This window comes from Gossypium raimondii, chromosome 2 (genome assembly GCF_025698545.1).
Source record: "Gossypium raimondii isolate GPD5lz chromosome 2, ASM2569854v1, whole genome shotgun sequence".
Taxonomy (NCBI): domain Eukaryota; kingdom Viridiplantae; phylum Streptophyta; class Magnoliopsida; order Malvales; family Malvaceae; genus Gossypium; species Gossypium raimondii.
Window position 1 is genome coordinate 5,005,593 of NC_068566.1, and position 25,055 is coordinate 5,030,647.

Genomic DNA, 25,055 nt, shown 5'->3' on the forward strand with positions numbered 1-25,055 from the left:
AATATTCGGTATTTTGAAGATATAAAACATTGTGCCCTAACTTACTGGGTGTGGTGTTTTATTTCTTTGAAATGAGAATGTTTTATCATTTTAGATTCATTCACGAGTTAAAAATTTCTATTTAAAATCTTTTCAAATTTTCGACATCAAGACATAAAATAATCAAATTTGGTACCAATTTTTGGGCGTCACGAGGGTGCTAACCCTTCCTCATGCGTAACTGACTCCCGAACTTGTTTTCTCAAATTTTGCAGACCAGAATTGTTTTTTTTTTGGTGAGCCGATCACACCTTAATAAAGGATCGGTGGCGACTCCAATTTTTGTTTTTAAAGTCGATAACTTATTTTTGTTTTCAAAAAAATGGTTTCGACAGCTTGGCGACTCCGCTGGGGAATTTTGAGAGTCGAGCCATAAATTGATTATTTGGTATCTTTTTGTCGAGAATTAAAGATTTTTTTTAACCATGATTTCCCTTTTGCATTCATTGATTTTTCATTGTTATATATTTGTTTGATTAGCTTAAGGCTGTTAGCTTATTTGCATTTTGTATTTCATGGTCAATTTTACCCCTCTAAGTGGGAGTGAGAAGCTAGTCCTTCGTGAGGTTTTCACCTCCGTGCAGGGTAGTGGATCGCTTTTGGAATACATCTGTACCTATGTCTTCGTGAGATTTTCATCTCCGTGATGCCATAGGGAAATGTATTCCCCTGAACTGAACTCGGTCTGTATGAGCCTATAATGGGTGAAGATCGAGGAATCTGCTGGTTTGGGTACCTTTACTCTAGAAGCCAAAACCTCATATAGTGAACCTTAGGAACCTACCCTAGGTAGAATTACTTTGAACCTTAGTAGACACCTAATTAGGAGTTTTTACTATTTCTTGGTTGTATTGTATTTAATTGTTACTGATTTCTTGTGTTTTATTCTGATTGCATGGCATTACAATTACATGGCATTCCATTATAAAGGCGTTGGTTCATATTCGGTTGCTAAACAGAAAGCTTACCATGGGAAATGGGTTTCTTGATAGAGTGGAGGACAATGCGGTTGTCGAACTTGAATGAGATGACACAATATGGAAAAGGTGATAGTTTGGCCGAGGGATACGACGTCGAATTATGGTACTTCACCCGTGTCGGTAGTAGCTCAAAATAACTTGCGGGAGTTGAAGGAGATTTGGGATCAGTGGAATAATGAGGTTAGGCAGTTATTCTATTCAAATTATGGGGATTTACCTTATTTACTTGATATGAAGGTAGACAAGCGTCTTTTTCGAGCTCTTGCCCAGTTTTGGAACCCGGCCTACGGTTGCTTCACGTTTGGAAAGGTTGATTTGGTGCCTACAATAGAGGAGTACGTGGCATTACTTCGGTGTTCGAGGATTCAAGTAGACAGAATCTATTCGAAAGCGGTAAATGTGCCAACCTTCTTAAGGAAGCTGATGAACATAACGGGGATGAGCGAGCAATGGGTTATAGCTCGGATTAAGCAAAGGGGGGATAGCAGATGCATTCCTTGGAAAACTTTGAAGGACCTCATTTTAGTGCACCTAGACACGAGGAAGAAGGTGGACGTCTTTGCTTTAAGTATTTATGGTTTGATTGTGTTTCCTAAGACATTGGGGCATGATGACGAGGCGGTTACTGACTGATTCGATCGGCTTGATAAGAGAGGTACGCCAGTCCCGGCAATTTTGGCAGAAACCTTCAGGTCGCTGAATGCATGCCGAAGAGCGGGAGAAGGTAGGTTTATTAGATGTGCACAGCTTCTACTTGCTTGGTTCCACAATCACTTCTGGAAGGAGGATAAGGTTTCATATCGGGTCTTCTCTGAAAGCTATTCACCATTGAAAGAGGTAGTGGCTACTCCTAGGAGAGATGACATATCGGAGGAGAAATGGATGGCAATTTTTCAGAATTTGCAAGTGGAGGATATTGAGTGGAGAGCTCCATGGTTGCTTCCAGATGAGGTCCTATATCGGTGTGGGGATTTCGACTAGGTCCCTTTGCTTGGAATTTGGGGAGCTGTTGGTTATGCCCCATTGTTAGTGTTAAGGCAATACAGGTCAAGACAGTTTGTGCCTGCAACTCATGGACTGGCTGAGTGTGAATTCTCGTATAAAGATGATGGTTACAAAAAGAAAGCTCGTGATATGGCCAATGCGTGGAATCAAACTCGTCGAATGAAGAGATTAGCTGTGGGTCCAATGACAACTCTCGAGTACAACGAGTGGTGGGTTATGAGGATCAACGATAACATTCCTGGGCCGAGTCTAGAAAATAGTCAGTCGATAGAGGAGCATTTGCGTGTCGTCCCCACTGAGCTGGAGATCATAAAACAAGACTTTGAAAAGAAGAATGCAGAATTAGAGAAGAAAATAGAGCTGATCGAGGAAGAAAAGGTGAATTTGAGATTGGATGTAGATGTTCAGAAACTCGAGGCTGATAAACTAAGAAAGGGGAAGAATAAGGCTGAGAAAGAGCTAGATAGCTTAAAGACCGACTATAAGAAGCTGCGTTTGTCGATGAGAACTGCAGGGCTCGGAAAAACTTCAGAGCAGTGGCGTGAAGAGATTCGAGAAGAAAAAAATAGGTCAGACAGGTGGGAAAGAAAATTCCAAGAAATGCAAGCACGAAATGAAGCCTTAGAGAAGAGCTTGTTAGAGAGCCAAAAGGAAAAGGGAGAACTAAAGGACAGTGTAGTTGAGTTAGAAGGGTCTCTCCGTCAACATAGAGGTCGAAATTCTGTAATAGAGCTGAAAGCAAGCCTGAGTAGGATCGAAGAAATGAAGGGTAAAATAAAAGAGTTGGAAGCAGCATTACAAAGTTATGAGGGTCGAATCAAGCATCTAGAGGCAAAGGAAGGTCGTCAGAATGAGCAGCTTCATTATTTCCAGGATCAAGTCAGAAATAGGGATCACGTTATGGGAGAAGTCAGAGTGCAGATTCGTGAAGTGGCGATCACTTGCAAACTTTGGCGGTACAAGCTGACACGTTGAGCGTAAAGTTTGAGCTAGAGTCAGATCGAGGACAAGAGTTAGCATCGTTGCTTAAAAAGATCAAGGTCTTAAGTATTAGGGCAAAACCATATTTGTAGCCCATTCTATGTAAAGAGATTTATTTTCTAATAAAGTTTTCTGAAAGTAATTGAAATTAGAATTAACGCCTTTTCTGCATTGCATTTTCATACATCGCATTGCATGCATTAGCAAATTATCAAAGGGTTCTGATTAATCAAAATCATTCCTCAGTTAACCTGGAATCTAACAAGCCAATTCAAATCGTTACGGTTTACAATGAAATCAAGAAATATGGACCAAAGGTTGGAAAAGCTTGAAGGGTTCCAAAAAGAAATGCAAGATCAGCTTCAGCAGCAAATGAAGGAACAACTCGAGAAAATTCAACAAAGTCTGATGGATAAAATGGAGGAATCACAAGGAAGTATGATGACAAAGTTAACGCGATTGTTGACTGAAGGGAAAGATAAGGGAAAGAACTCTGTAACAAATATTGAAGAGGAAGACGAGGATGGACTCCAGTATCCTCCAGGCTTCACTCCTTTACATGTGCAGCACCAAGCGAATGTGTACCCGCGTAAATCTTCTGTTACGATTAGGCCTCAGCAAGTTCAAGCCGATGCTTCAAGGTCGATGAATTTTCACGTCGGATCAGGCTTCAGTCCTGAGAATAATACTGCCAATCCTATTATTCTTGATTTTGATGAGGCAGTTGAAAAAAGAGAAAACAAAAGAGGAATTACCAAAGCAATTTGAAGAAAGATGGAGGTGGATTGAGGAGAAATTCAAAGCGATAGAGACTACTGAAGGATGTCATGGGATGGATGCTAAGGATTTAAGTTTGGTATCGGATTTAGTGCTTCCGTACAAGTTTAAAATGCCAGATTTCGAGAAGTATAATGGGACAACCTGCCCTGAAGCTCACATTACTATGTTTTGTAGGTGAATGACTGGGTATGTCAATAACGACCAGTTATTGATACATTGTTTTCAGGATAGCCTCACGGGGGCTGCGTCAAAATGGTATAATCAATTAAGCCGTGCTAAGATTAGCTCTTGGAGGGATTTAGCACAGGCTTTTATGAAGCAGTATGGGCATGTAGCAGAAATGGTTCCTGATAGGATCACTTTACAGAACATGGAGAAAAAATCGAATGAAGGTTTTAGACAATATGCTCAGAGGTGGAGAGAGGTGGCAGTGCAGGTCCAGCCACCGCTTCTTGAAAGAGAAATGACGATGCTTTTTGTAAACACGCTAAAGGCCCCTTTCATCACACACATGCTAGGCAGTGCCACGAAAAATTTTGCTGACATAGTCATGAGCGGTGAGATGATTGAAAGTGCTGTAAAAAGTGGGAAGATAGATGTTGGAGATAATAACAGAAGACAAAATTCAAAGAAAAAAGAAGGGGAGGTAAACAACGTGAATACACATAGCAAGTCAATTACGGTGAATCAGCCCAGAAAGGTGGTGGTAGGTCAACAGGGTTCATCAAAACAGGAATCTGGTACAAGGCCAAATAATGAGAGGCCTCAGTTTACACCCATTCCTATGTCGTACAAAGAGTTGTATCAGAATTTATTTAACGCGCTTGTTGTTGCCCCATTTTATTTGACCCCCTTATAGCCTCCATATCCTAAATGGTATGACGTAAATGCACAATGCGATTACCATGCAGGAGTTACGGGGCACTCCATAGAGCATTGTACTGCCTTTAAAAAGCTTGTTGAGAAGTTGATTTAGATGGGGGTTGTCAAAATAAATAATTCATCAGGTACAGAGAATCCATTACCCAAACATACTGATGCAGGGGTAAACATGGTAGGTGAAGGTACAGGGAAGACGGTCAAGGAGAATATTGCTGAGGTAAGGATCCCTTTGAGAAGGGTTTGGAAGGAAATGGTAAGAAGAGGGTTAATTGTTTCGGATTCAGTCGAAGGTGACGAGACTCAAAATTGTTGTGAGTTCTATCATGAGGTGGGACATGAAATTCAGGGATGTAAGAGGTTCAGAGCTCTGATCCAGAGCATGATGGATACTGGAGAAATAGAGTTTTTTGAAGAGGAAGAAAGGAAAATATATGCGCATCGGAGTCAGAAACGAGGATTCCGAAGATAATCATCTCGCGCCCTAGGGTTACTGAAATTGGGGCACAAATGACACCGAAGGTTGTTATTCAAAAGTCGGTAAAGTTTTTGTATAAGGATAATAGGAAGGTCCCTTGGAATTATGAATGCGAGGTAACAATTGCGGGGAAAGAAGCTTCAGTTAGTGTTGAGAGAGAAAACCAAAAGACCGGTTCTTATACGAATACCGAGGAGTACTATGGTCGGATAAATGCTGAAACAGAATCAGTAGAGGGAAAAGTCTTTGCAGCAGAGCAAAAGGAAGAGAAGAAGGCTGAATTAAGGCCATTGATTAACGAGCCAATAAAAGAAAAAGAAGCCACTGAATTCTTGAAATTTTTAAAACACTGTGAGTATAGTGTTGTAGAGCAGCTGCATAAACAGCCAGCTCGTATATCGGTGTTGGCCTTGCTCAAGAATTCAGAGGTGCATTGAAATGCGCTGATGAAGGCGTTAAATGAAGCATATGTGGCAAGTGATATTTCTGTCAACCAATTGGATCGGTTGATCAACAATATAAGCGCTGATAATTTTATCTTCTTCAACGATGACGAAATACCATCTGGAGGTATGGGGTCTACTAAAGCTCTGCACATTACTGCTCGGTGTAAAGGAAGCTTGGTGTCGGGAGTTTTAATTGATAATGGGTCTGCATTGAATGTACTGCCCTTATTTACTCTCAATAGGCTACCTGTGGATAGCTCACATATGAAAATATGTCAAAACGTGGTAAGAGCGTTCGATGGGACGGAAAGGAAGGTTTTGGGGAGGATTGAGATACCGTTGCTGATAGGCCTGAATACTTATGAAGTAGATTTCATTGTAATGGATATCAAGCCTTCATATAACTGTTTAATAGGTAGACCTTAGATACATTCGGCGGGGGCCGTGCCTTCAACGCTGCATCAGAAGTTAAAATTGGTGACAGAAGGACGGTTAGTGACAATAAATACCGAGGAAAGTATTATTGCGTCAGTGACCAGCAATGCACCATATGTGGAGACGGACGAAGAGGCGGTGGAATGTTCTTTCCTGACTTTAGAGTTTATTAATACAACATTTATTGCTGAGGGGAATAGAATTCCAGTACCGAAGATATCCAAGACTACAAGAATGGGCCTTCAATTAATGGTGGGAAGAGGAGCTATACCCGGAAAAGGTTTGGGAAGAGATTTGCAAGGAAGAGTTGAAGCACCAGTGATGAAAGAAAAGTTTGATCGCTTTGGTCTGGGTTATAGACCAAATATAAAACAAAGAAGAAGGGAAATAGAGAGAAGACAGGAGAGAAGAAAGGCACGCCTGAGTGGAAATGAAGTTAGTTGGGAGCCTATGGTTTTTCCTCATATATCCAAGACCTTCGTGTCAGGAGGGTTTTTTCATCCGGAACAAAGAGTGCTAGAGGTGGAAGGTGTTGAAGAAATATTAGGAGATGTTCACATCAATGCCCTAGACACGGTTGAAAGAGAGACTTGGCTGGAGATTCGCCCTTACGAGCCTGGAAGTGATCTAGACAATTGGACTGCGGAAGAGATTCCTGTAGTTTTTAGAGCTTGTTCTGAGTAAATATGCAGAACATCCTTGTCGATTTGACTTAAAATATAATTTATTTATGGATTAGGCACATCTTGGATATTATAATAAATATACTTTTTCGTATGCATTTTTGAGCCAGTATTCTTTTATTCTTTTTTTCGAGTAATTATTCTTTTATTCTTTTTTCTACATCATTCTTTATTCATTTCATAATCATATTTTGTTCATAAATTCATATATTCTTTGTATATTCTTTGGCACCTATCATAGGTCCCCAGATATCAATGATATGAGTGACGCCGCTTGGACTCGTAATCACCTTCGAGCGAGACGATGTTTAGAAGGATCACGAATTTTGAAGATGGCGTGACCGTGATGTATCTCCGGACTTATTGAGAATGGTAGAAGAGGAGGATAAGCAAATCTTACCTCATAAAGAATCATTGGAGATTGTGAGTCTAGAGGAGGGAAAAGAAGTAAAGATCGGAACTGACATTTCTGCTAAGACAAAGCAGGACCTCATTGAGTTACTCTGGGAATTCAAAGATGTCTTTGCATGGTCATATCAGGATATGCCTGGGTTGAGCACTGATATTGTGGTGCACCGTCTTCCCATAAAAGAGGATTGCAAGCCAGTTCAGCAGAAGCTCAGAAGAATGAGGCCTGACATTGTGCTAAAGATAAAAGAAGAAGTCAAGAAGCAGTTTGATGCTGGGTTCTTGCAAGAAGTTAAGTATTCAGAATGGGTAGCTAATGTTGTCCCTGTCCCTAAGAAAGATGGGAAGGTGCGAATGTGTGTGGATTATAGGGATTTGAACAGGGCCAGTCCAAAAGATAATTTTCCGTTGCCTCACATTGATACTTTGGTAGATAATACTGCAGGCTATTCATTGTTTTCTTTCATGGACGGTTTTTCTGGATACAATCAAATAAAGATGCATCCAGAAGATATGAGAAAGACCACATTTATCACTTTGTGGGGAACATTCTGTTATAAAGTGATGCCATTTGGATTAAAGAATGCAGGGGCAACTTATCAAAGAGCTATGGTAACTTTGTTTCATGACATGATGCACAGGGAGATTGAGGTTTATGTTGACGATATGATTGCAAAATCTAGAACAGAAGAGGAGCATGTTCAAGTGCTACAAAAATTATTTTTGAGATTAAGAAATTTCCAGCTCAAGCTTAATCCAACAAAGTGCACTTTTGGAACTAGATCGGGGAAGTTGTTTGGCTTCATAGTTAGTGGGAAAGGAATTGAAGTTGATCCAGACAAAGTCAGGGCAATACGTGATTTGCCTCCACCACACACACAGAAGGAAGTACGGGGTTTTTTGGGAAGATTGAACTACATTTCTCGGTTTATTTCACAACTAACTGAGAAATGTGATCCCCTATTTCGTCTCCTAAAAAAACATAATCCGGGCGTTTGGGATGAAGAATGCCAGAAGGCTTTTGACAAAATAAAACAATATTTGTCTAATCCTCCAGTTCTATCATCACCTAATCCGGATAGGCCATTAATACTGTACCTAACAGTGTTTGACAATTCCATGGGGTGCGTGTTAGGCCAGCATGATGAGACAGGGAGAAAAGAAAGGGAAATATACTATATCAGTAAGAAATCCACTAATTGTGAGGTGAGATATTCAACTATTGAGAAGTTGTGTTGTGCTTTGGTTTGGACAACTCGAAGATTACGACAATATATGTTGTATCACACGACATTGCTAATTTCAAAGTTAGACCCCTTAAAGTATATGATGGAGTCGACAACTTTAAATGGAAGGATGGCCAGATGGCAGATCTTGCTTTCTGAATTTGACATAGTGTATGTGAGTCAGAAGGCTGTGAAAGGGAGCGCAATAGCTGACTTCTTAGCTATCAGAGCTTTGGTGGATTATGAGCCTTTGAACTTTGATTTCCCAAATGAGGATTTGATGTATGTGACAACCGCTGAAGAAAATCCCCAAATGGATCAGGTGTGGAAGTTAAATTTTGATGGAGCCTCAAATGCTGTAGGTAATGGAATTGGGGCAGTCCTAATATCTCCAAGCGGAGATCATTATCCTTTTGCTAGCAAGCTAGATTTTGATTGCACAAATAATATGGCAGAGTATGAAGCGTGCATTATGGGCATTCGTGCAGCCATCGAGCGTAAAATCAAAATGTTAGAAGTGTATGGGGATTCTGCACTAGTGATATATCAACTCAAGGGAGAATGGGAAACAAGGGACTCTAAACTGATCAGTTATCGAAAGATGGTTCTCGAATTGATGGACGAGTTTGATGATATTACTTTTTGTTATCTTCCACGAGATGAGAATCAGATGGCTGATGCGTTGGCTACCTTAGCCTCTATGATCCGAGTGAATAGGTTAGAGGACATGAAGCCTATCCAGATGAGTATTTTTGAAACCCCGGCTCATTGCTATAATGTCGAGGAAGAGGGGAAGGATGATCATCCCTGGTATTTGAATATATTGCGATATATAAAGAATCATGAGTATCCAGATCAGGCAACGGAGAATGATAAAAGAGCACTGAGAAGATTGGCTATTGACTATGTTCTAGATGGAGAAATCCTGTACAGAAAAGGGAAGGATCAAGTATTGTTAAGATGTGTGGATGCAGTAGAAGCTAGAAAAATTCTAGAAGAAGTCCATGAAGGTATCTGTGGCACACATGCGAATGGTTTCACAATGGCCAGGCAGATCATGAGGTTTGGGTATTATTGGTCTACTTTGGAAAGGGATTGCATCAGCTATGCTAAGAAGTGCCATAAATGCCAAATTTATGGTGATAAAAGGCATGCACCTCCTTGACCTCTTCATGTTATGACTTCTCCATGACCTTTCTCTATGTGGGGTATGGACGTCATTGGGCCAATATCGCCTAAAGCTTCTAACGGGCATCGCTTCATCTTTGTGGTTATTGACTACTTTACCAAATGGGTGGAGGCTGCTTCATATGCAAACGTCACAAGTCAGCAGTTAGCAAATTCTTGAAAAAGGAAATCATATGTTGATATGGAATGCCTGAGAGGATTATATCTGATAATGCACTGAATTTGAACAATAGTGCAATAATGGAGGTCTGCAGTCAATTCGGGATCAGACATCATAACTCGTCGCCATACCGCCCAAAGATGAATAGTGCAGTAGAAGCAGCTAATAAGAATATCAAGAAAATTGTGGGAAAGATGACCGAGACTTACAGGGATTGGCATGAGAAATTACCATTTGCTCTCTTTGCTTATAGAACGTCTGTCGGACGTCATTGAAACAACACCTTTCTCTTTGGTTTATGGCATGGAAGCAGTTTTACCTATTAAGATAGAAATTCCTTCTCTCCGAGTATTATCTGAGTTGAAATTGGATGAGGCAGAATGGGTTCAATCTCGTTATGATCAATTGAACTTAATTGAAGGGAAAAGGCTAAAAGCTGTTCGGCATGGTCAAATGTATCAAAAACAGATGATGCGGGCCTACAACAAAAAAGTTCGTCCTAGAGAATTTAATGAGGGGGAGCTGGTGTTGAAAAGAGTCCTTCCTATACAAAAAGATTTCAGAGGGAAATGGATGCCAAATTGGGAAGGCCCATATGTTGTAAAGAAAACTTTTTCAGGGGGAGCTTTGATTTTGAGTGAGATGGATAGCAAAGACTTGGCAAACCCTGTAAACTCGGATTCAGTTAAGAAATACTTTTCTTAAAAAAAAAGAAAAGAAAAGAAAAAAAGAAAAAATAAAAATAAAATAAAATAAAAAAGAAAGAAAGAAAAGAAAAAGAAAAAAAAGAAAGAAAGAAAAGAAAAGAAAAAAAGGAAAAGGAGAGGCCAATGTGAAAACCCGTAAAGGGCACTTTGAGACCAAAGGGATTTGAGTTGAAAACCGGAAAAGGCGGCTCAAATCTTGATCGGTGGCGCATTCGGTGATCTTGCAATGATTGAACCAAGAGGGAAAGGGACGAAACATCTTGGGGCATCGACAGATCTGTAGATCTTCTAAGCACATGTCGGATTGAGTGGTCTTGAGAAGTGCATGCGGAGAAGTTCAAACTGCGATATCTGGGACACCTAGTCTTCATATTATTTATATTGAATTGCTTATTCTTTGAATACTTTATCCAAGACACGAGTCAATTCCTCTTTTATTCTCAATATTATTGATAATTTATTCATTTCGAGCTATGCTCTCAATTCAATTCTATCTATTCGTTGTTTTTTTCTTTTGGCAAAGCATGTTGCATTAGAATAACGATTAATAGAGTAATAAAACTTTTACAAAGGATTTTGCATATTACTTTGGAGGTTTCTAAATAATATGGGAACCTGAAACAGGACTATTGTTTAGAACACACTTGGTTTAAAGGTGGGAAATCTGAGAGGGAAGAGTCTAAATTAAGACTATCTCTTTGGATTTTATTGTCAAAAGCATTGATTAAATAAAATGACAAGATGTCGTGTTGGTAACAAAGCGTCAATGAACAAACACGCAATGATCACCTTGCAATAAGAAGATGTTTCATCGGAGAAGAAAATCCTTCATTTGTGCATAGGCATTTGGTATGACACCCTGAGAATGGTATAGAAGTCCAAAGTGCTTCACATTGCGATAAGAGAAGATCGAGAAGTCATGTTTTTCTACCCTTGGGTTACAGTGAGAAGATGATACAAATTTTGTGTCCCAGTGGATTAAACCCTGAAGTTTACAGTGGGTGCAGGTTGATTAAGTGTTTCTTCGGAGATGCTAGCTGAACAAGAGGACGTTCTAGTGCGTCGGTGATAAAGTCTTAGTAAACTTTGAGTAATGATAACCTAAGCGGGGTCATTTTCTAAAAATAATATTTTACATTCATTCATACACGCCTAGTTAGGAGCATTTGATTTATTCTAATCATGACATCCATTAGGCATAATTAGGTTCATAAATTGAATTATACAGGTCATGTTCCCCAGAGAACAAACCGGTGAAACAGTCTTATCTCCACGAAGTTGCGATGGAGCGAGCGGAAGAAATCAATCCTATCTCCCTGAAGTTGCAGTGGAGAGGATTAACATTCAGATCTTATCTCCCTGAAGTTGCAGTGGAGCAGACAGAAGAAATCAATCCTATCTCCCTGAAGTTGCAGTGGAGCGGATTAACATTCAGATCTTATCTCCCTGAAGTTGTAGTGGAACAGACAGAAGAAATCAATCCTATTTCCCTGAAGTTGTAGTGGAGCGGATTAACATCCGAGATCTTATCTTTACGAGGTTGCGAGAGCGAGATCGCATCGATCTTATCTCCACGAAGTTGCGGGGAGTAGATGAAAAAATCAATCCTATCTCCACGAAGTTGCGGTGGGCGGATTAACATCCGATCTTATCTTTACGAGGTTGCGAGAGCGAGATCACATTCGATCTTATCTCCACGAAGTTGCGGGGAAGCGAGCGAAGAAATCAATCCTATCTCCCTGAAGTTGCAGTGGAGCGGATTAACATCCAGATCTTATCTTTCTGAGGTTGCAGAGAGCAGATCACATCCAGTTTTATCTCCCTGAAGTTGCAGTGGAGCAGACAGAAGAAATCAATCCTATCTCCCTGAAGTTGCAGTGGAGCGGATTAACATCTAGATCTTATGAGAGCAGATCGCATCTAGTCTTATCTCTCTGAAGTTGCAGTGGAGCAGACTAAAAATAGCAAATTTTGTTCTTTTAAGAAGCTACAAGGTACAAGTTCTACCTCCTTGATGTTGCAGTGGAGTGGATTGAAGCACCGATTCCTATACCTCTGAAGACGCAGTAGGTTGGAATGAGGTTGCTTGAAGAGCGCCAAGGTCCAGTATGACCGGGCAAAATTGGGCTTTTTAGTCTTTGCTCTGTTCCCGTTACACGACAACGAGCAAATAGGGGCAGCTGTGATACCCAATTATTGCCCGAAGCCCAAAACAGAAACTAAAACCAAACACAATTACAAATTTAATAAAACGTAGCCCAAGTTACAAGCCCATCTATTAGTCCAAATTACAGCCCAAGCTATTGAACAATTTCAGCAGAAAAAAAAAACTGAACCCTAGCAGCAGTTTCTTCGGCGCTGCAGCAACTGCCCATGTCGCGGCAACCGTTTCCACCCACGTTCAGCAAACCCCCACACCCACTATGCACGTTCTTCACCTGCAACAAAACCACAAACAATAGCAAGGATCGAGGATACAACAATAAATTGTAAATGAGTCGGGATAAAAAAGGGATCAATCTTTGTAAAAGGAGTTAGCAAATTTTGGTATTGAAAATAAAAGGAAATACAGAAGAAAAACAGAAAAGCAAGGATTTTGAAGGTGATTTTCTGGGTCTATTTTTTTTTTCTTACTCACTGATTTCTTTGTTTGTTTTTCTTTTCTTTTCCTTTGCACACCAAACAAAAATAAAAGGAGGAGGAGAAATCCTTACCAAAAGAGGCGCGCCGTCGACATCTTTGCTTCTCTTCGTCCAAATCGAAGTTGGAGGGGGGAGTTTGGCTTGAAAATAGAGGAGAAGGTGGAGCAGCCCTTGTGGTGGCTGCTGTTGCAGAAAAGGGAAATGATTTTAGGGTTTTAAAATGGGATTTTATAGGGTTCAAAATGGGCCATTTACGCAATTGGTCCCCTTGTTTTTACATTTTTTAAATCATTTTTATTTCTTTTAAATTTAAGTAATATGTTTTATTTACATTTCAAATTGTTCCAAATGATGTGCAGCGTTTTGGGCGGTTTGGGTAAATTTCCTTCGGTCCTCTTCCTATTGTGCGTGTTTTGAATTGCTCCTTTCTCGTTTTCTATTTTTGAATTTAACCTTTAAACTCTTTTATTTTCAAATTAATCCTTAACTTATCATTTTATATATATATATATATATTTTTAAATACTGTTAAATTGTATTATTATTACTGTATTATTGTTAGCATTTATTATTATCACGAATATTTCCATACCAATATATATGCATATATGTATCTTATTATATAAATATATATATATGAATATATTTTAAATGGTTTTAAATACATATGCATAACTTATATATTTTATTATTACTTTATTCTTCTTAGTTTTATTACGTATCCATATTTATACTTTATAATATTCATATAGTTTTTTTCGTATTTTATAATGCAAATATATATACATTTTTATAATATGTAAGTACACTATTCAAAGTTGTTATAAATATATTTTTGCATTTTTCTTATATATATATATATATATATACACACGTTTTCATAATTTATTAATATATTTTACTTATATGTTTATATACCTATCCATATTTTATAATTTATTTTCATAACTTTCATACATGTTTTCATATATGCATATACATATCTTTAAAATTTACTTATATATCATATTTTATTTTGTGAATACGTGTACATATAATTTAAATTAAGGTAATGGTTTCATGTTATGCATTAACATTTTAGCATATTTTAAAGAAAATATCTTTTGGTTTAAATCAAATCATTAAAATCGTTTTTAAATTTTGAATATTTGGTAATCATGATTCTCGAGAAAGATCGTGTCCTAACTTACTAGATCGTGATCATTTTTCGATGAATTTAGAAAGCTAAGTATTTATTTTACAATAAATTCGCAATTTTCAAATAAAACCTTATTCTCGGGAATTCAAAATGTCGGGTCCTAACTTACTGGTCGTGACATTTCGTTATCTCGAAATAAGAATTTCTGAAATAAAAAGCAATATTCGGTATTTTGCAGATATAAAATATTGTGCCCTAACTTACTGGGTGTGGTGTTTTATTTCTTTGAAATGAGAATGTTTTATCATTTTAGATTCATTCACGGGTTAAAAATTTCTATTTAAAATCTTTTCAAATTTTCGACATCAAGACATAAAATAATCAAATTTGGTACCAATTTTTGAGCGTCACGAGGGTGCTAACCCTTCCTCGTCATGTCTCGACTCCGAACCTGTTTTCTCAAATTTTGCAGACCAGAATTGTTTTTTTTTTGGTGAGCCGATCACACCTTAATAAAGGATCGGTGACGACTCCAATTTTTGTTTTTAAAGTCGATAACTTATTTTTGTTTTCAAAAAAATGGTTTCGACAACTATAATTACTAGTAATTATCACATTTCTATTATTTAATCTAATACTTCAAGGGCTTAATTAAAATTAAATTAAATTATCTAAATTAACTAATGAATGCACCAAAGAATAAAACACAACAAAAATAGTCAAATATCAACCAAGTGACAAAACAATACCTAGGTAAGAATCCACCTAAATTTCATCTATAATTCTCAATCTAATTTATGCAATTTCTTTTATTAGCTTTTTGATCCATAAAAATCTCTAATTTATGCTAATATCTCTTTCGAGCATAAGAGCAACTAACTCTAGGTTGATTAATTGAAATTTCTTTCTAATTAAAACCCTTATTATTGTATTAATTTGCTCTATGGATCCCCATATTAGATTTGACTCTAATCCGGTAGATTTATGTCGTCCTATTTCTAAGGTTACATAAAACTCCATTCAATTATGTAAGATCTAATCGCAAAAAGGGTCTATTCAACCTCAGACTTATGCACATCTAATTTGAATCAACACTCTAAAATTATCAACCCCAGAACAATTAAGCATTCATAATTGAAAACAAAGAAACTAGAGTTTTATTGCATAAAACTAGAAATCAAACAATAAAATCCATCCTAGGGTTTATCTCCCCTAGGTATTAAGAGAATTAGTTCATACTTACAAGAATAAACACCAAAAATACAATATGACCACTAAAATAAAAGAAATTCATGATAATTCCCTTGGAAATCAGCTTGGACTCTTGTATCTTGATGGAGAATTGTTTGAAAATTGACTTCAATGGTGTTTGCTGGGTAATTTTCGTGCTATCTCTTGATGTCCACTTTTTTTTCTCTTTTATTTTCTTATTTATGCCTTCTTAAAGTGTCAAACCTAAAAACCTTTACTTCCTTCTGTTAGCGCACATGGTTCCTAAAATCGTCACACCTTGGACACACGGTCATGTGGATTGCCCATATGAAACTTTGCTGCATGTGTACAACTTCCGGAATGTTCCATTGTTTTAATTTTCACCATTGTTCACTCTTATTGCTCGCAAGTACCTTATTAAGCATAAAAACATGAATATAAAGAATTAGGAGTATATAATTAGCCATTAACGTCACATAATCACCCAAAAATGCACTGAGAATGAGGCTAAAATAGATTACTATTGACACTTATAATAAGGATGCAAATATTCTTTCTGGTATGGAATTTATTTTTAAAAAAAAAACGAGTATCACTATCAATACAATTATAAGTAGAATATAAACATAAATATATATTCAACTAGTTATAATATAAAATTGAACCAATATAAAACATAATGAATAAAGAATAAGACAAAATTAATGTCTAACAAACACGTGAAGAAAGCACAAACCATATATTGTAATTATGGATAAATCTATCTTAACCAACAAATCGGTCCATCAAATTTTAGTATGATAAAGCTTTTTTTAAAATAATAGGATAGACCTAAACAAGACAGTAATGCCACCGAATACCATGTACCAAAGAAAATGTCATCATCATACCAGAAAAAAAAAAGCATTATTGTAATAAGCTCAATTTGCCCGGGCCCGATTAAAATCCAAATAAAACAAATATAAAAACCAGTCCAATATTCGAAGGCCCATTTTCATGGCCCAAACCTAACTACCCAGATGCAGGCCCAAAGCCTAGGTTTTACCCTAGCCCGATTTCAGTATGGCCCAAATGCGTATTGAAGCGATAGCCCTAGCGCATTACGCTCAACGCCCCAATAGTCTCCAAATTGCCAGAAGACTCTAATCGGTGCACATTTCGGAACCGACCACTCCCCACGATACCTGCAAACACGGACTAAGAGTCCAAGAAGAAAATATTGTAAAAATAAAGCATTTTATCGGGCTATATAAAGCCAAATTGGTATACTGAAATGGGGGAAATGAAAGATTATAAAAAAGAAAAAAGGAAGGCAAACGTTGTATTGAAAAACATTAGAAAACATGAAAGATCAGAATACGATTTTGAAGGTTTTTATTTTTTTTCCTCGAGTCTCCTTTCTGTTTTAGTCACCATTTCATGTTTTTGAGACAAAAATAAGGGAAGAGGGAGGAGTTTTGTTTACCTTTCGATCGGCGGCGTCGTACGGTGGGGAAAACATGAGAACGGCAGCGCTGAAGGGTTGATAAAACCCTAAGGAAGTTGCTTCTGCTTCAGGGAAAAGGGAGCAAAATATTTTCCCTAAATTTTTTCTTTTTTTTAAACTTTTAACAAAGAACAAAACGACGCCGTTCTGTGGGGGGAAAGAGTCCGCGCGTTAACCCGACCCACAGGTTGGGTCCGTGCATTTTTACTCTAAATGGGTAATTTTCGCAATTGGCCCCCCAGGATTTGCAGTTGTATACTAATATGTATTTTTTATATATGCATACACATATTTTCAAATTTACTTATATTGTACTTATATATATATATTTGTAAATACATATACATATATAATTTAAATTAAAGTGTTTGTTTCACGTTATACATTAGCTTTTTAACATGCTTTTTAGAAAATATATATTTTGGTTGTGTCAAAGCATTAAAATCACCATATTTTATAAATTTTCAAAATATTTGGCATGCATAATTCTCGAGAAAGATCGTGTCCTAACTTACTGGATTGCGATTATTTTTCGATGAATTTAGAAAGCCAAGTATTCATTTTGCAATAAATTCACAAATTTCAAATAAAGGCTTATTCTTGGGAATTCAAAAATGTCGGGTCCTAACTTACTGGTCGTGACATTTTGTCATCTCGAAATAAGAATTTCTAAAACAAAAGGCAATGTTCGGTATTTTGAAGATTTAAAAATATTGTGCCCTAACTCACTGGGTGTGGTGTTTTATTTCTTTGAAATAAGAATGTTTTGTTATTTTAATTCATTCACGAGTTAAAAGCTTTCTTTTAAAATCTTTTTCAAATTTTCAACACCAAGACATTAAACAATCAAATTGGTACCGATTTTGTGCGTTACGAGGGTACTAACCCTTCCTCGTACGTAACTGACTCCCGAACTTGTTTTCTCAAATTTCATAGACCAAAATTGTTTTTAAGGTGAGCCGATCACACCTCAATTAAGGATCGGTGGCGACTCCAATTTTTGTGTTTTAAAAAGTCGACACTAAATTTTTGTTTTCAAAAAAATGGTTTCGACAATTATGTTGAATGATATATGTGTATCTGTAATTTTATTATGTGTGTATGCTGAGTGAATTTTGTGTAAATTTTTTAGTTTAGTTCAAATTTTTTGGGGTTTTCCTTTCATATATTTTATACTGATTTAGTTTTAAATTATAATGTCTTACTTGTATTATATTTGTAAATGCAAAAACTTTATTGGCTGCCAACATATTGGGCATCTTTCCCCACATTTATCTCCAAAATTTCTTACACCACAAACTACAGAAAGGGGTTTCAGTTAAAATGACACGAATGAATCCCACAGTTTTATCTGGTTTTGTTGAACTCAACAATGGGTTTTTTACTTGGTTCAAAGCAGATATCCAAACAATCTATGTAGCCAATCAAAATATAGTGATTTTTACATAAGATTCATCTAGCATTATAACACTATTGACAGGCCCTTAACAGATTTGTTGTTGGACAATGCTTTTACATGGAACCTGTGTGCTCAAGCTGCATTCCAAAATGTAAAGACGTCTATGACCACGGCCCCTGGATTTCAATTTAGAATTTACCTCATCCCCAAAAGTTTCTAAGAACTGTCCACAGCCCTGTATTCGATTATTACGTTTTCAGCTTAAGAAATATGCCATGTTGGCTTCTGTGCTTTGCTTAGTACCAGACGAGTTGAACCTGTTTTTTAATTTGTAATATTTTATATTATATACTTTTATATATAATAACATATAAAAATATTAAAAAAATAGGTTAAATTGTTTATATTAAAATTTTAATAAATAAGAAAATATATAAGTATTCAATATTAATTAAAATAATATAATATTTTAAATAATAATATGAGAAAATTTAAAATTAGATTGAATTAGTCATTTATGAATATAAATAGATTTAGATAAAATTTAAAGTTCATATGTTAGTTCGGGCTTGTCAATAGTGTTATAAAAATCTCATTTCAATCATTATTGTCATTGATAGTTTCTATTAAAATTGTTAACTTAACATGTTTATTTTCATCAATTATATGAAACATCACATGAGGGTATCTTAATTAACATGTAAAATTTACTAATTTGACAACAAGTATTAATGATTTTAATAACTGGATTGAGATTTTAAATCAAATAATTGGAGGATTAAATTTTTAACTTTTTAAATATAGAGATTAAATCTCAATTTTTATCAAAATGCAGGGACTTATTGTATCTTAATATTCAAATTGACAAATTTTTTTATTTTTTATTTATTTCATCTTTATCGTATTTGTTGGAGCCAGCTATTGGCTTTGTATGGCGTGGGACTCGCGAGGTTTAGAATAATGGTTTCTTAATTTAAAAAAAACCACACATGATGTTGGTATACGCAATTCCCACATTTAGTCAAATATAACGGATCATTTGCAAATCCTTCTTGCAAGATCTCTACAAAATTAGTTCCTCTACTTTGCCATCTTCCCAATGGAGACTTCAAAATTTTTTCCGATCGTAGAGACACAAGATGAAGGTTACCAAAAGACATTCAAAAACTGCGCTGAACTGGTGCCAACTCTCCCTCGAAGCAAAGGCTGGTGGTTAGACGAGCTTTTCCAATACCAAGGCTTCTGGATGTCTAGTTTTCCCATCAGAGGAAGCATGTTGATCAATGACCACTTCAAGCCTCGACCCACTGACATCATCGTCGCAACTTCCCCTAAATGCGGCACCACCTGGCTCAGAGCCCTTGTTTTCTCCATTATCAACAGAGCTGCCTTTGATTTCAACGACCATCCTTTACGCAAACTAAACCCTCAAGAGTTGGTCCTCTTATTTGAAGGACATATTCATAAAGATGGGTCAACTTCCTTCCTTGATGAGCTTCCTTCGCCTCGCCTTCTTTCAACTCACATTCCTTACTCTTTGTTCCCAAAACGCATGACCGATGATACCTCAGCTTGCCGTTTTGTTTACATCTGCCGAGACCCCAAAGATGTTTTGGTCTCAAAGTGGCATTTCTCCAACAAGTTGAGACCCAAAGAAGTACCACCACTTTCACTAGAGGAAGCCTTTGACTTGTTTTGTAAAGGGGTTTCGCACTATGGACCGTTTTGGGATCACGTTTTGGGGTATTGGAAAGCTAGTGTGGAGTCACCGAAGAAGGTGTTGTTCTTGACATATGAAGATGTGAAGAAGGAGCCTTTGGGGTGTGTGAGGAAAGTTGCAGAGTTCTTGGGAGTACCCTTTTCACAAGAGGAAGAAAACAGAAAGACTGTGGAAGAAATAGTGAAGTTGTGTAGTTTCGAGAGCTTGAGCAATCTAGATGTGAATAAAAGTGTTGCCAAACGTTCCGAACGTCCTGTTAGCAACTCTGATTTCTTCAGGAAAGGTGAAGTAGGAGATTGGGTTAACCACTTGTCACCTGAAATGGTTGAAAAAATGAATCAAATTACAGAACAAAAGCTTCAAGGTATTGGATTCAACTTTCATTGACTCCTACTACTTCATGCTGTTTGAATGATGAAACTACTGGAGCCTATAAATCTATTCACCGTCTCAGTCTCAGTGGATCTGATTTATATTTCATAAACCCTTTAAAACTAAATAAAAGAAGTCTTTATTTTTATATATGTGGTTATTTTGGATCTGCTTAGGTTTAAATTTTATTAAGGGAATAATAATGCGTGGGTGTTTAATTTTATGTTATGGATTTGATTCAGGTTTTCTGAGTGGTGGTTTGATATATTTTGTATTGATTTGATGTTACACTATAATTTGTCGACATATATTTATATTTTATTTTTGAATGTACTATATTGAAACTTAAAAATAACACGATTTAAGTATCATGTGATTTCTATCTTATGGGTAATGAATCATGTGTTAATTATTTTTTATTAGATATATTTTAATATTTGTACAAGAAATATGTATTATATGTTCTATAGGAAATATAAGGATATATATTTTCTTTTTACATATAGAATTTAATTTATTTTAAAAATTTTGTCTTTAACAACACAGTTATAAGTACAATGTAAATACAAATCACTATAGCAAAACAGGTTTTTAGCGACGTTTTTTTGGGCCTATAACGGTGCTTATAGGCACCGCTAAAACTATTTGCGGCGATTTTACCAGCGCCGCAAAAAATGTCGTTATAGATAACGCCACTAAATTGTGGCATTTATGTGGAAAAACGCCGCTATAGAACATGACCTTTTGCTGCGTTTTTATGACGCCGCTATAGGACATGACCTTTAGCGGTGCTTTTTCCACAAACGCCACTAAAGAAATGACCTTTAACGGCACTTTTCCCACAAACGGCGCTATAGAACATGACCTTTAGTGGCGCTTTTCCCACAAACGCCGCTATAAAACATGATCTTAGCGGTGCTTTCCCCACAAATGCTGCTAAAGAACAGGACTTTTAGTTGCGCTTTTACTAAAAACGCCACTAAATGTCATGTTCTTTAGCGACGTCTGTAGAAAAATCGCCACTACCTTTAGCAGATTTCTAACATCCCATTTTCATTCATATACACCCGAATTGTCAACATAATTTCCTGTAACATCAAATCCAACCAAAAATTACAAATTTAAATGATACTTCAAATCCAACGAAAGATATATGATCTAAATTAATAAATGAATTAACAAAATATTCTTACAATAATGTTATAAGTTATAATGTTAAAATATTATTAAAATAAAAAAACAGACGTCTAAGATGGCGAATTCTGTGACTGCTGAAACATCTTCATCATATTCTTAAGCTGTAGCTGGAGTGCGTCATATTTTTTGCTTTGCTCTGCTTCCCTTGTTGCTTCATCTGTTTCCCTCGCTGCTACCTCCACTTTAAGTTGTAGCTGGAGTTCTTCATATTTTCTTTGAGCCTCTGCTTCTCTCGATGCTACCTCCGCTTTAACTTGAGCAATTTGCTCAACTGTACTCGTTTGCATCTGAGCCATTTGGTCTCTTAACCTCTGAACTTCAGCTTGAGCTTGACTCCCCGAAGGCATGTATTGTTGCGAGATGGATCCAAAATATTGGGTTGGGTTAACAAAAGATCCTTGAAATCAAACCCGACATACCTTTCAGGACCTAAAACTTCAGTAATAATTCGGTTATCAATGTCATCAAGATTAACAGAACTATCACTTAAAGCAATCGCTTCATACTCCGCCTTTTTATCCTTTAGTTTCTATTAATAAATCAATCAAAGAGTTAGAAACGAAATATATAATAAAAACAAATGCAACATAACTTAACATTATTTGCATTACAAACGACGAATTAAACCATTATAATTAAACATGATAAATATTTAAAATAATTCAAATTTTATTAAGTAAATATACCATAATTTATGTAGCTTCAGTAGTTATAGGAGATCCATCTTTCTTTCTATGTGTAATATCAAAAAGCTGAAGGTGTCCAACTTTTTGACCAGACGACAATTCCTACAATATAGTAGTAAAAATATTTTTTAGTAGAAAGTAATTAATATTTGACACAATTAATAAATTCAAAATACCTCGGCCTCAGCTACACAAGCAAAACCAATTGTGTGCTTGAATTTTTGTTTTTGCCTACTTGTAGTTCCAACTCGCTCACGATCCTACATTATGAAATTATTATTACGTATATAGTAAATACTATAAATCAAAATAATTATAAGAGTTTGGAAGTATGTAATACCTCTCCTTTCTTTGAATTCCAAAATCTAACTGCATCTTCTCGTTGGTACCTAAGCATTCCCGGCGGGACATTCCTCAATTTCTCTTCGAGGCTTATATTTTTCTTAAAATATTCATTCTTTAAAGCACTTTTATGGTCTCTCCATTTTTTCCTAATGCCTTCTTCACATAATTATCCGAGACCTCTAAATCAAATCTCTCCTGCAAAAAACACAAGTTTAGAAAGTAAATATAAATGAAACTTAAACCAAAGTGTTATAAATTACATTCATGTTATTACCTTAATATTATCTAAAGCTTGATTTTTGTTACTATCAGGCATATGATGCCATGACTCGTAGTTGATAGGCAATAGATTGACATTTCGTGCTATAATGCCCAAGTATATTGCTAAAAGTCGAGCTTCTAATCCAACAGGCTGACCAAGACTGGTTCTAGCTACTTTGACATGCTCGACAAAATTTAACTTGTATAAATCTTTTAGTAGCATACGTCCTCGAGTTTTGCGCGTCCCACCACTTTCAGCTGAAAAATGGTATATAAGAATTTGAAAAAGAAATCAATAATAAAAGTCAACACGCATGTAAATTAAAGTTAACATTACTTTGAATTTCTGCAGGTTTGTCAGCTATATTTGGAACATTCGAAGATCCAATAACAGTCTGTTGTTCACTATTTGTTTCTTCCAAATTTGGAGGATTTTGAACAATACTTAGATCTCGCAATCTTCTTCTAGGCATTTTATCTGCAATACAAATAAAATAGTTGAAATTTTTTTAACTAATTACAACAATAATAGTACAAATAAAATAGTTGAAATATTTAACAAGATCAAGATTTAAATTATAATATTACATATAATTAAAAAATCGTAAAATCTTACTACATCATAATTCGTAAATATCTTTATCCACATCTCGACAAACCTATTGAAATTGTGTACTAGTACTAGGGATATTTTCATTTAAGTTTTGTTCTGGAAAAGACAAAGTTTCTGATCTTTCATCGATTTCATCTCTACTTCCATTGCCCATGTTAAACAAGTCTCTAGAGGTGTTACGGAGTACAACGTACCAACCCTCATTAGTTGATCTTTCGAGTAAAAAACTTGTTTCACTTGAGAAGAAAATACATACGACTCGTCTATCAATTGTTGTCCAGTGTGAATTAATCGAGAGAAGTTCACCATTGTAAAACCAAATTGATCTTTTTTAATTCCGTGAGCAGTATTAATATCAGCCCAATCACATCAAAATAAGACAACCTTCCGTTTGCCATAGTAATCCAACTCAATAATGTTAGTAAGAAGTCCGTAATACTCTACATTTCCCTTAACAGGATTAGTGTCCCTAGCACTGGCATAATTTGTAATTGAAGAATTAACAACTATTCCACAATTTTGAGTCTTCCTTAATCTTTTTCGAGATTTTGTATGAAACCTGAATCCATTGATGGGGAAGGCACTATATCTTTTTACTACTCTATTCAGACCTTGGGAAAGCCATTTAACTTCGTCATTGACGTCTTTTCCACTCCAAACCTATTGAATTGAAAGTAAATTGATTAATTATAAATGTTATGAGAAAACATTATTATTTGTCAATGAAAGCTTCGGTTGCATACCATTTGCCCTAACCATTCATAAAAAGATTCTGTAAAATACTTATGAATCTCTCGATGTTGTAATCTTCGGGAGCGTGAACGAGATCTCAAGACTTGTTTATACTCAATAAGTTAAAAAGTGGATTACTTGGTTAGAATATAAACAAATTAAAAAGATGAATATTTATCAAATTCTAAAACTCACTTGCGTAATGGTTTAACTGAATCATTGAAAAAGAACATATCGATGTGCTTGTACCTAATATTTATCATCTAAGTGTGCAATTTCAAATTTACCGATTGGTGCTCCTTAACTTCGAAATAAATAAGTTTCGACTAAGTTATGATTAGTGAGCCCAGCATTTCTACTTGGTCTATTCAGTCTTGTTTCAACATCTTCTAAATATCTAGAACAGAAAGTCATACACTCCTCTGCCAAGTAGCCTTCAGCAATTGATCCTTCTAGATAACGCTTATTACAACAATAAGACTTCAATTTGCATAGGAACCTAAACACGATATACAACATTATCAAAAGTTGTAACTAAAGGTATATTCACGAATGAATGAAAACTTTACAAATAAATTAGCACCTCTCTATAGGATACATCCACCGATAGAAAACCGGTCCATCAAGTTTTGCTTTATAAGGGAGATGGATTAGCAAGTGCACCATAATAGTGAAGAAGGAAGGTGGAAAGATCTTCTCCAAATTGCATAAAGTCAAGGCGGCTCGATCTTGTACTTTCTCAAGTTCTTCAACATTCAAAACTTTTCCACTAATAGCTTTCATTATATTGGATAGTTCAATTATACAAGACGTCACCTTTTTTGACATACAACATTGTAAAGCAATTGACAGTAAAT

At 36.2% G+C, this 25,055-nt stretch overlaps 2 protein-coding genes and 1 long non-coding RNA gene across 3 annotated transcripts; 2 read left to right on the forward strand and 1 right to left on the reverse strand.

Moving 5' to 3' along the window:
• The first annotated feature begins 7,075 nt into the window (after positions 1-7,075).
• On the forward strand, positions 7,076-9,505 carry LOC128033725 (uncharacterized). The gene is made up of 2 exons (XM_052621717.1): positions 7,076-7,312; positions 7,859-9,505. The coding sequence occupies exons 1-2, from the start codon at positions 7,076-7,078 to the stop codon at positions 9,503-9,505; spliced, it is 1,884 nt and encodes a 627-aa protein (XP_052477677.1).
• Positions 9,506-12,610: 3,105 nt separating this feature from the next.
• On the reverse strand, positions 12,611-13,218 carry LOC128034609 (uncharacterized). Its single transcript, XR_008190713.1, has 2 exons — positions 13,110-13,218; positions 12,611-12,833 (listed from the first exon to the last, which is right to left on the reverse strand). It is a non-coding gene; the product is annotated as an uncharacterized LOC128034609 (long non-coding RNA).
• A 6,072-nt stretch (positions 13,219-19,290) lies between these two features.
• LOC105787820 (cytosolic sulfotransferase 16) lies at positions 19,291-20,587 on the forward strand. Its single transcript, XM_012614382.2, has one exon. The coding sequence runs from the start codon at positions 19,372-19,374 to the stop codon at positions 20,377-20,379; it is 1,008 nt and encodes a 335-aa protein (XP_012469836.1). The 5' UTR covers positions 19,291-19,371; the 3' UTR covers positions 20,380-20,587.
• Positions 20,588-25,055: the final 4,468 nt, after the last annotated feature.